General features: G+C 46.2%; 1 protein-coding gene across 3 annotated transcripts in view; it reads left to right on the forward strand.

Moving 5' to 3' along the window:
- Positions 1 to 4,124: 4,124 nt before the first annotated feature.
- The window catches only part of Helb (DNA helicase B), a 30,673-nt gene continuing 22,591 nt past the window's right edge, over positions 4,125 to 12,206 (forward strand). For all 3 annotated transcript variants that reach the window (XM_029542451.1, XM_021205777.2, XM_029542450.1), the window contains exons 1-4: positions 4,125 to 4,469; positions 5,964 to 6,356; positions 7,840 to 8,009; positions 10,566 to 11,444. In XM_029542451.1, coding sequence (XP_029398311.1) covers positions 4,169 to 4,469; positions 5,964 to 6,356; positions 7,840 to 8,009; positions 10,566 to 11,444 — 1,743 coding nt within the window. In that variant the 5' untranslated portion in view covers positions 4,125 to 4,168. The remainder of the gene's footprint in view (positions 4,470 to 5,963; positions 6,357 to 7,839; positions 8,010 to 10,565; positions 11,445 to 12,206) is intronic.

A 12,206-nucleotide genomic window follows, 5' to 3' on the forward strand; every position in this document is an offset into this window, starting at 1 on the left:
AAATTTCACAGAGAGTTTATGTTCATCATAATTGATCATGGCATGAGACACAACATCATGTGTATCTGATCGCTGAAGGCACTGGTAACAGGGTACAAGTAATACATGATTCAGGTACATGTTTTGTGACTTGTGATAGCTTACTGTGTGAAATTATTAATTCTCTAAAGACTTTTCATGTAATGATGTTGTATCCCTTGGTCTTCCTTGCTTGAATCAGTTGTTACATCAAGAATTGCAAAATTACGTTTTCTGCCTTCAGAACTTCTTTCTCAACTCTCTTTTTTATTATCATAAGGCTTAGGGTGCTGTGGTTACTCAGGTGTCCCTGCCAAGACAGCAATGCTTTTGGGTCAACAAAGGACAAGGAGATAGACCACTCCAGAGACAATTTCAGGGAACGGCATCTGCTTTATTCTGTGTGAACAGCTACTTCTATATCCGTAGCCTATCGATCCGTGGTTGGTTAGCACCTTACCTTGGCTTGGATAGTGAGTGTTCATACCACCAGGGTCTCTCTATGTGGGAGAAGTACATTGAAGGAGATTCGGAGAGCTTGCCTGCATGCCAGCTACAGGCTCCCACTGCCTTCGAATCCAGCATCTGACTTCTGGGGAAGGGTAAATTATGCATCTAACTTAGAAGCACAGACTGCTGAGTATTTTTCCTATGTCTGGGCACTTTCTCCTTCAGTAGAGACGTCTCTGGAGCGCAGGAGGAAAGCATGTAACAGCCAGACAAGGAGGAGGGCTGTGAATGTGAACTTTTGGGCTTCACTATCGTGTGACAAGATGTCTACCTAGAGAGATGCTACATATATGTCTTTTCACTCCAGATATGGAGACCGTGACAGACCAAAGTACAGATACTACCAAAGTCCAACTTGGTGAACCACTGGGATTTGTTTTTATTTTAAAGTTACTTACAGGAGTATGGGTGAAGGGTTGTTTACAGGAGCAGAAATGACTCAAAGTCAGCTGCATCACCAAGGCCCACCCCAGCACAGGTGACAGCTCACACAATCTGGGAACCTGGAGCACTCTGCACAGCCTGTAGACAGCTCAAAAGGTTGGCGAGTACCCCTTCCAAGTTACTCAGTTGGTCTAAACATCTCCTAGGCAGCTTGGCTGGTTTCTGCTTTTTTTTTCCCCAGGCAGTTGGCCGGATTTCAGAGTCTTCTTTGCAGCCTGGTTCGTCTGGGAGTGACTCTAGGCTACTTGGCTTATTTGCTCTTGTGAAGAAAGGGTCTAGTGAATGTGTTCAGTTTCAGGGACTTCCTGTAGCATTTCTGAGTTTTACCATCTGTCTTAAGGAGCTTCCCTGCAAGGTGGAATGTAATAGTCAAGGAGGATGCTGCTACAAAATGTTGATAAGAAACTCCCAGCATCTGTGGCTACCTGCACAAGATGCATCCAGGCAAACCTAGGCACAGATGAGGAGGTGCTCCCCAAACTCCCTCTTTTGTTGAGGAGGTCACAGAATAGAAGTCATAAGCATGTCGGTGACAGATATTTGAGGGATGAATTTCAGAGAGCAAATATGGGGTTGGGGGACACCAATAAGGAGGACAGCAGAGAGACTTAAGATGGATGAGAATATAAATGGCCAGACAGGCAGGAGCGAAACTTGAGAAGGGAAGAGACAGAGGTCAAGGCCTCCAAACATTGTAAGATACCATAGCTATCCGTGCCAAATACTGCTGAGAGTTCAGGTAAAACCCAGGCTAGAAGGCATCCTCTGCTGCAGCCTGTACTGTGGTAACAATAACCATCTGTGACAGAAGTGAATGAATAATAGGAAGTGAAAGAAGGACGTGGCTACTCCTAAAGTGAGGAGAAGATTTGTATTGTAGATATAAGGGGGAAGCCGGCAGAGCAAGAGTCCAGGCTGAACATGACCTGCAGACTAAACCCGACCTTGAGAGGCGGGTGGTGGGAGAAAGATGAGCAAGAGAGGAGCTACCCACTAAGGCGGCCCAGGCCAAGGGGCCAATGGAGAGCACAGGGTAAACAAATGGTGGGTTTATATAGGGAAGGGCAGTGTCTTAGTCAGGGTTTCTATTCCTGCACAAACGTCATGACCAAGAAGCAAGTTGGGGAGGAAAAGGTTTATTTGGCTTACATTTCCATACTGCTGTTGATCACCAAAGGATGCAGGACTGGAACTCAAGCGGGTCAGGGAGCAGGAGCTGATGCAGAAGCCATGGAGGGATGTTCTTTACTGGCTTGCTCAGTCCACTCTCTTATAGAACCCAAGACTACCAGCCCAGAGATGGCACCACCCACAAGGGAACCTCCCCCCTGGATCACTAATTGAGAAAATGCCTTACAGCTGGATCTCATGGAGGCATTTTCCCAACTGAAGCTCCTTTCTCTGTGATAACTCCAGCTGTGTCAAGTTGACACAAAGCTATCCAGTACAGGCAGCATAGCTCCTGGGGCTGGAGAAGTTCAGGGGAGGGGGAGGGGTATGCTAGCGGTACCCTGTAAGTGACTGGGACTAAGGGGTGCAGGGAGAACCTGGCAGCCATGTCGCATTGATATGTTAAATAGGCAACTATGTAAGACAATTGTCTCCGGTTGGATCCCTAACTGGTAATAGTTCAAACTCTGTAGCAAAGCCTTGGAAACAAAAGCAAAGTTTTCCTTCCAGGAATATTTACCAATATACCGTAGGGGAGGATTAGGTCAGATTTTTCTCAAAGGTTGCTTATACCAAGGTCCCTCTGCATCTGTGGGGGCTTGATTTCTGACCTCCTCATACACTAGGGAAAATACTATAGAAATGGTTTTCAGCAATGTTCAGAGAATGGCGAGGAAAATGTCCGAGGAGGGATAGAGACCACGGCTCTAACTGCTCTTCCAGAGACAGGTCCATTCCCAGCACCCACGTGGCAACTAAGTATCCAGTCTGGAACTCCGATTGGCGGGGAGGGGGGGGTTAGGGGGAGTTTTGCATTGGGTATGCATAGAGTGCACAGACACACATGCAAGCAAAAGACTCACCCACATTAAAAAAAAAAAAAAGGAATCTAAAAGAAGGATGCCTGTAGGTATTCATTACAAACGGAATTTCACTTAAAAGTGTATTTGACTTGCACATGGTTGATCCTATGCACGTGACATTTGGGTATGACAAATGCCCTAGAAACCGGCATCACAGTTTTGGGATTTAGTAGAAACATTATAGTTTTTAGGATTAACATTAGGATAATTACATATTTTATAGTGCCCCTTAAAGGGCACCGTGACTTTTAAACACTATCCCTGAATCTAGAGAAGATCCATGGCCTCAGTATTCAGCTTTTGCATCTTTCTTCTGTTCTTTATTTCTTATCTCAATTCTGCATATTCTCTGGGCTACAAGTGCCCACCTCTTGCTTTACTGAAAACAGGAACTAGATCAGCTTTAAGAAGTCGAGGAGAGTAGTATATAAACAGGAAAGAAAGCCAGTGGTTTCCAAAGTGGGCAAAGCATAAAAATTGACAACCTAGGTCATGCATTAAAAATAAGAAAGTAAGCCGGGCGTGGTGGCACACGCCTTTAATTCCAGCACTTGGGAGGCAGAGGCAGGCGGATTTCTGAGTTCGAGGCCAGCTTGGTCTACAAAGTGAGTTCCAGGACAGCCACGAGAAACCCTGTCTCAAAAAAACAAAAAAAAAAAAAAAAAAAAAAAAAAAAAAAAAAAGAAAGAAAGAAAGAAAGAAAGAACATCACAACTTTAACTCCCAATGCAGAGGGTATATACAAAGGGACCTAGATATCTACCTGGATAAATGCCCTACATGACGTAAATTCAACTTCTCCGCGGCGCATTTACGTGAAAGGAGGCACCGAGCCTTCGCCACCAATCTCCGTATTGGAGATTCACTCTTGTGTTTTGGGTGGGGCCCCAAGGTCTTTAGAGGCCTCTGCAGTGTACTTTCTAGGAGGGCGGGCAGAGGATGCCCTGCTTTCCCGGGGTTCTCTGCGCCCAAGAGTCGTGACCTTTCACCGCGTTTCCCTCTCCGCAGGAAACGCCCAGCACCTCTAAAAGGAGCAGTTCTGATGAAACTGTCAGCAGCCAGCCCGCAGTGGCACCTCCAGGAGGGCACCCACCCAGCCTGCGGGTCCCGCCTGTCACCAGCCTTCCCTCCTTGGGGCGGAGCATCGCTCATACCACGCCCCCATGCCTCCCGCCTCCTGGATGTTCCCGGAAGCTGACCGGCTTACCCTGGCCGAGTTGATTGGTTGCAATTTTGGACACCGCGCCGCGGGGGTTTTGTGTTGTTTTGAGTTCTCAGAGAAGACGATGGCTGGGCAGGGTCGTCTGCGCGAGCTCCTGGGCCCTCTGCACCCGTACAAGAGCGACGACGAGGAGGAGGACTGTGCGCAGGAGGAGGAGGGGGAGCAGGACTCGGAGTTTGTGGATGCCGAGGAGCTCTGCAGCGGGGGCATCAAGGCGGGCAGCCTCCCTGGGCGCACGCGAGGTGAGCCTGCGCCCGCCGGGCCGAGTTGGCAGGGGTCAAAGAAGTATTTTCGATTCTCACTGCCCGGCACCTGGCGTCCATGGCAGTTGTCAGACAGAGCTGTGGTGTGGTGGTGTGGCGGGCTGCTTCACCGTACTTAAGATGTGGTAGTATCAGTGGTAATGGCGGAGCACATACTGTATTGTTTGTTTTTTTTCCATATGTCGTCTCGCTTAAAGTTAAGAGATGGGGGTAGTTTACAGTCGAGGAAATAGATGCACCCTCATTCCCACACAGAAACAGGATCCTTTAATTATTGCACTACATTGGCTGAATAGAGACGGAGTTGTTCTTAAGCAACTTTGAGAAAAGGAGCATGCGCACGGAAGCAGACGGCCACACAAGCACACACACACACACACACACACACACACACACAGATTTACACATATACATACATCACACACACACATACATAAACATACTCATACACATTCACACACATACACTTACACATACATATACATGTCCACACATTCACACATACATGTTCATACACACATACCTTCACACACACACACACACACACACACACACTGTATTTTCATGGCCTAGTACAGTAATAGCTACTGACCATGTGTGGCAAATGACCATTGGCAATTTAAACACAACTTTGGCTGTGTTTGAAATTAAATACAAAGGATTGCATGTTGACGGAAGTGTAACTGGCTATCCTGGCCAAGCATTTGGTACTGGGACAGGCCAGGGAGAGAAAATGGCGAAGTTGCTGTCTCAGTGGAAATACTACTTGTGAATTAAGCAGCCATTTTTTTTTTTTTTAAGATTTATTTATTTTGTGTACATGAGTGCTCTATCTGCATGTACACCTGCATACCAGAGGAGGGCATCAGATCCCGTTATAGATGATTGTGAGCCACCATGTGGTTGCTAGGAATTAAACTCAGGACCTCTGAGCACTGGAAGAGCAGCCAGTGCTCTTGGCTGAGCCATCATGTCTATAGCACCTAGGCAGACATTCTTTAATCAGAGAAGTGACCACGACTTAGTACTTCGTACCAGACAGCACTTGGAGAAGTGACATTCATGAGATTTAGACACGGCTTGCTAAAGAGGTCAGCTGAGCTGAGCTCTGCAGTAACTGTAGGAGCCCACTAGGAGAACAAGGACCTCTGAACAACTTCGTGCAGAGGGAGGCACCAGGGTAAGTTCTGTAAGACCTACGTAAAGGCTGATATTGGCTAAGGCTGCGGTAATAGGTAGACTGGATGTAGAAGAACAGATTGTACTTACTTCAGGAATACCCAGCTGGCACAGCAGCATCCTACGGTAGACAGAGTCAGTCAGAGAAACGGGCAGGCAGAGCAAAGTGTTCCAGGTAGCGGGTAGATGTCTGTATGGGTACTGTCTGTGTGTAGTATGTGTGAGGGGATCAGAGCGAGGTAAATGTTGAGGGAAATCATAACAAATTCCCTGTTATCTCCCCCTCTCATTTAGTGTCTATTCCTGATGAAAATACTAAAGAGAAATGTAGCGTGTATGGACGGTTCCCGCTCCAAGGTCCGTGGTGGCGCGTAAAGGTCCGGGTGGTGAAACCCGGGCGATCTAGGAGCTATCAAGTTCAAGGCTTTCCGGCATACTTTCTACAGGCTGATATGTCGCCACCATATCAAGAACAAATCTGCTCACTTTTTCTTAAAGAATGCGACTTAGCCCCTGAGCGCATACAGGAATTTTTAAAATGGGTAAAAAAAGTGTCAAGCTTTGAAAATCTACACTTTGAAAACCTTCAGGAAACATTACGGAATTTCTACGGAGAAACCGAAAAGAAAGATAAAAAGTCGTCTACACAAAAGGAGCAGGGTGAGGAGAAGAGAGTGGAAAAATCATGTAAGTAGGATTTTTATCGGTGAGTTTTTGTGTCATCCAGACATTCAGGGACTGGAGAGCTTCAACTGTGAATTTTGCCGTACCTTCCACGGATAAATTTAGCATCTCTACTCAGAAACTGTGAAATGCTCCATGAGGTAAAACTTTGACCATGGACATGATACTACAGGTGAAATTTTCTGATCCATGGGCATGAACTCTGTCTCATTCACAAAATTACTAAAATCTTCTTATAGTGTTATTTCCAGCCTCTGTGTTTAAGGTGCCTATGAAAAGTAAATGGGTTGGACATTTAGGCTTGGGTCTCATCCTCACACCTTCTTTTATTATTATCATCTTAGATTATGGAAAAAAAAGACCCAACTATTTCTCATAAGCGTTTCAGATGGAGGACACGAATTTTCTCATAGCCTGCAGGCCACATGTGGCCAGGGATAGCTATGAACATGGTTCAAGGGAAAATAACCTCATTTAAGATAGGATATTTAGCCGGGCAGTGGTGGCATGCACCTTTAATCCCAGCACTTGCAAGACAGAGGAAGGCTGATCTCTGAGTTTGAGGCCAGCCTGGTCTACAGAGTGAGTCCCAGGACAGCCAGGGCTACACAGAGAAACCCTGTCTTGAAAACCGGGGGTTGGGGGGGGGAGGGGAGATGTGAGATATATTGATATTTATTTCTTTGTGACTTAGTTGTTTGGTTTTAAGACATAAACCTTTTATGTGAGAACATAAAAGTTTGGGCATGCCTGGGGTCCTCTTGGAAGTCAGTTTGATGAAAACATTGTGTTGCGTTTGGTGCTCCTCCTCCGCAACATGGATCCTGTCTGGCGATCTTCAAGGTCTAGGACTTCCACCTTGAAGCTGTGATTCTCTTTCTTGACTTTTGAGTTTGTGGAGAGATACTCTGAGTCACTAAAACAGAACACAGTGCCCGCTTTTAAGAAGACTAAAGAGAAAGGAAAGCTCTGGAAGTTTAGAAATATTTCAATTCAAAATGACTTAAAATAGCTTCATGCTGTGGATTTCACTCTGAACATCTGTCTATAGAAAGAATTTCCTTTCTTCATGAAAGCAGATGAATCTTGCATCACACCAAATGACTTCGGGGTCAAAAGAGTCAGAGTTCCAATTGGGAAAATAATTGTAAAGGTTAATGTGTAAGTGGTTGGTTTTGTATTTGGTTTTAGATTTACCCTTATGGGATGCATTCAAGGTTTATTTTTATGATTATGTTGCAAACAAAAGACTAAAGCAATAGGTGTATAACAAGCATTAAGTGTGTAGAAAGTTTGCTGTTCATAACAAAGGAAGAAGTGACCTTGGTAGAAATTGTTTTATTAACTTTCTTAGTGCTTCAGGTAAGTTGAATAATCCTGATTTAGGTGTCTTGAGCGGATTGTGCTAAGAGAGAACACTCCCGAAGTTCATCTGTCAGGGCTCACTTGTGTGTGTTTTCATTTGCTCTCTCCTGATCTCCTGCAGTCCCGTTTATAAGTGCAATGGTAGCTCTGCAGTTCCCCAAAGTCATGGAATTCCTTCCGTCGCTTTTTCCTCGACACTTCAAAAGGCTCCTCAGCTCGAGTCCTGATTGGGTGCTGGGAAGCATAGAGGAGATTCTGGGTACACAGCCGTGGAAGCTGGGCTTCAGGAGGGTGAGTGAGACCCTGGTTCTGCGCATTTCATCATTTTGTATAAGGCAGAGTTCTTCAAATCTGGCAATATTTGAATTTCTTTCCATGGAGAATATATATGGATTTACTGTTGCCACCATGTGGTTTCTGGGATTTGAACTCAGGAGCAGTCAGTGCTCTTGCCCCCTGAGCCATCTCTCCAGAGCCCCCTTAGGTCTGTAATTCTGACACAAGGATAGAGTCAATAAATAATGAAGTCAGTTGAGTCATCAACAGAGCAGAAGAACGAGGCGTATGCCGTTCAGATTATTTCTGTTAATTTGGTCATTCAGTGTCTCGTGGTAGTGCATGCTTTTCAGCCACTCAGCTGTCATTTGCCAGTCTTGAGGACAGCAGTTCTCAGGACTCCGCCCAGCCCGTTCTGTTCTGTAGCACGCTCTCCCCCTTCCCAGTCTGAACCACTGGAGACGTATTCTCAGGATACATCATGCTGTCCTTCGCTCCTTAATTGGCACAGTAACCCCGTTTACATGTAAGTCCAAATTTGCTATGATTGTCAGAGGTCAAGAGTCGAGAGTGGCCCTTGTGGGCCAGGACGGTGCTAGGAGTCGATGTCTTTCTTAAATCTTGGTAGCTATCAAGTGGTTTTCCAGATGAAATTGCAGTTGATTAAGTTTGGTGAGCTTTTAGTATGAGAATTAGGGGTTCCTGCCTCCCACCCTAGCAAGGAAATAGAGGTACCCCTTGTTGACCTTCTCCAGAGGGGCTGTAGACTTAGGGATGGCAGAGGAAGCTAAGGCAGGAAGGATTCCTGGAAACGTGATGGATCATTCATCAGGAGACAGCTCTCTCCTTACGTCCGTGTTAGTGTCAAGAAACTTTGTGTCCGGTCTCTTTACTGCAGGAGTTGTTCTACCTGGGGAACTTAATCGAAGGACATCAGTCTTAGGAGCTTCAGGCCCAGTCCAGTACTATCATTAGTGCTGTGGTCTTATCGAACATACATCGCCTCTGGATTAGGGTTCTCTAGAGTCACAGAACTTATGGGTAGTCTCTATATAGTAAGGGAATTTATTGATGACTTACAGTAGTCCAACTCCCCAACAATGGTCAGCAGCAGCTGTGAGTGGAAGTCCGAGGATCTAGCAGTTGCTCCGTCCCACAAGGCAAGCAGATAAAGAAGAGAGAGCAAATCTTCCTTCTTCCAATGTCCTTATGTAGGCCTCCAGCAGAAGGTGTGGCCCAGATTAAAGGTGTGTGCCACCAGGCCTGGATCTGGGACTTGCTTTGTCTCAGATGACCTTGAACTCGGATATCTCCCTGTCTTAATCTGGGATTCATAGCCACTATGCCTCAAGATCTCCATGCCAAGATCCAGGTCAGAAACTTGTATCTCCCAGCCTCCAGATTAGGATCACAGGTGAGCCATCCAATTCTGGATTGTAGTTCATTCCAGATATAGTCGAGCTGACAACCAGGAATAGCCACTGCAACCTCTTTGAAAGGAACTGTCTCCAAATGGAGTCCCATTCTGAGACAGGAGGGACTTTAGTGTTTAACTTCTGAGAGAACACACGGCAGACTATAAAAGGAACAGAGTCCCCAAGAAGGACATCCCCATGAAGATAATGGAGGCGAAGGATAATGTGGTGAAATGCCTCCTTTGTAGTGTTTGGGAAGAATTATCCATGGCATACCAAGCAAGCCAAGAGAGTAAGGCAGCCATTCACGTCCCAATATGTGCTAAGGCCCCTGCAAATTCGATGTCAGTGCAGGATGCCTCTCCACTGGGAATCTTACATATTACATGTTAAGTTCTGATTTCATTGGACTGATTGATTAAGAGTGTGTGTGTATGTGCGTGTGTGTGTGTGTGTGTGTGTTTGTGTGCTACAGCTCTTTCCCCAGACAAGTAGTAATTGTTGTCTTACAGGGTTCTTAAAGAGTTGAGGAAAGGGATGAGTGTTCCAATGTGGGAATCAGTTCTGGAAGAAGAAACTATTCGTGACGTCGCCTGTAGGAGACCTGGCAAAGAATAAATCAGGGGATGCCTGCGTGTGTATACATGTGTGCCTTAAGCCATGTAGCATTGTTTGACATTAAAAACTGATGTCTAAATTATAGAACTGCCCAACTACAAGGCAGTTAAAAAAACAAAAAAACAAAAAAACAGCTATGACAAAATCAAACCAAAACAACCCAAAGTCATCAATGATGTGTTAGCCATATAACCTTTTACCCCCAAATTTTGTGGAAATATATATCTTTTTACTTTTTGAAGATTTTATTTTTTTATGCATATGAGCACACTGTAGCTGTCTTCAGACACACCAGAAGAGGGCATTGGATCCCATTACAGATGGTTGTGAGCCACCATGTGGTTGCTGGGATTTGAACTCAGGACCTCTGGAAGAGCAGTTGGTGCTCTTGACCGCTGAGCCATATCTCCAGTGGAAATATATATCTTTTAGACCTTGAAAATGTTTAAGATAGCACAGTTCCAACCATAGCTATAAAACCCATCACTCACTATGTGTGTCCTTTGTATGAGGCGTTGTGAACTCTCTTTTCCTACAGATAACCTACAGAGAGCTGAAACTAGTGCGCTGTGAGGCCAGCTGGACAGCGTTCAGTCAGTGCCCCTCTCTGCTCCAACTGATGACGCCCCTGCAGAAGAATGCATTGGTCATATATTCTAAGCTGAGGCAGACATGCAGAGAAGATGGACATACGTACATTGAAGTAAAAGACTTGACCTCGGGCTTGTCGGAGTATATGTCATTCGAGGAAGCATGCCAGTCTCTGGCGTTTCTGAAGGGCATTGACGTGGTCATTTATGAGAAGGACTGTGTCTTTCTTTCTGAACTGTACGAGGCCGAGCAAGACATCGCCTCCTCCATCTGTGAGCTGATGAACAGACCCCCGTGGCATTTAAAAGTGGACGTGAAGAACGTCCTGGCGTCAATTAGAGGTGCAAAGTGCGTCGATCCAGGAAGTGCTGAGGCAGTGGAAGGGAGCAAGCCAGATGAGGTGGGATCAGAGCAGGGTGACAGTGTTTTAGACGCACAAGACGGCGGTGACCATGTTAGAAGCAATGGCGAACACGTCTCGAATGCAGAAATAAACGAAGTCCCACTGTATCGAGATCAGGTGGTCGCCCTGGAAACGATCTGCGCCAACGCGGTGACTGTCCTCAGTGGGAAAGGCGGCTGTGGGAAGACCACCATTGTTAGCCGTCTTTTTAAGCACGTGGAGCATCTGGAAGAAACGGAAGTGCAGCAAGCCTGCGAGGATTTTGAACAAGACCAGGAAGCCTCAGAAGAGTGGCTCGCCTGCCCTAAGCAGAGTCCAGCCGGGGTGGACAAGGCTGTAGAAGTCTTGCTCACTGCACCTACAGGGAAGGCAGCTGGCTTATTGAGGCAGAAGACCGATCTTCCTGCTTACACGCTATGCCAGGTAAGAAACCTCTGACTGTTTGCCTGCAGAGAAAACATTTTCCTAAAGACATCTTTTGCTCCCTGTCCAGAAGTTATCAGCTTGTGGAGTTTTTCTTTCTTTTTATTTTCACACCGGGGTCTTTTTTCATACCAGACAAGTACTTTCCTACTGACTTAATACGTCCAGACTTGAGAGTTTATACGTCCTCCCCAGGGGTTTTACACTATAGTGTCCATCTGCCTCATTCTCTGCCCCCTCCCATACACGCCCCCACCACTAACGGGGCTTACTGTTCTTGTGAAAAGTCCGTGTCCTTATTTTGTAGTAGCTCATCATTTAGATCAGTCCTGCTCTGTAAGCAGCGAGAGGGCGGGCACGGGCTCCACAGCTTGCCTGCCTCACTGGGACATTCCTGTCATGAGCAACTGCCAAGGGAATCAAAGTATATGCCTGATGGCGTCGTTTAGCCCCTGGCACGATAGCCTGATGGTGTTGTTTAGCCCCCGGCACGATACGTTATCCTGTGAGGACCGGTCACAAAGAATGTCTCTGTTGTCTGGAGCGTCGGTGGTGGAGGAGGACATTTCTCTGTGGTAGAATGCAAAGCTCCACGGGCTGAGCTTGTTCTCTGCGGATCTTCTTCATCTCTTGCATCTGGCCAACAGTCACGTATTAAAAGTTTGAAATGATTCAATATGGCTTCGAGAATGAGCCGGGCGTGGTGGCGCACGCCTTTAATCCCAGCACTCGGGAGGCAGAGGCAGGCGGATTTCTGAGTTC

Source organism: Mus pahari, chromosome 9 (assembly GCF_900095145.1).
Source record: "Mus pahari chromosome 9, PAHARI_EIJ_v1.1, whole genome shotgun sequence".
In the NCBI taxonomy this organism is placed as follows: Eukaryota; Metazoa; Chordata; class Mammalia; order Rodentia; family Muridae; genus Mus; species Mus pahari.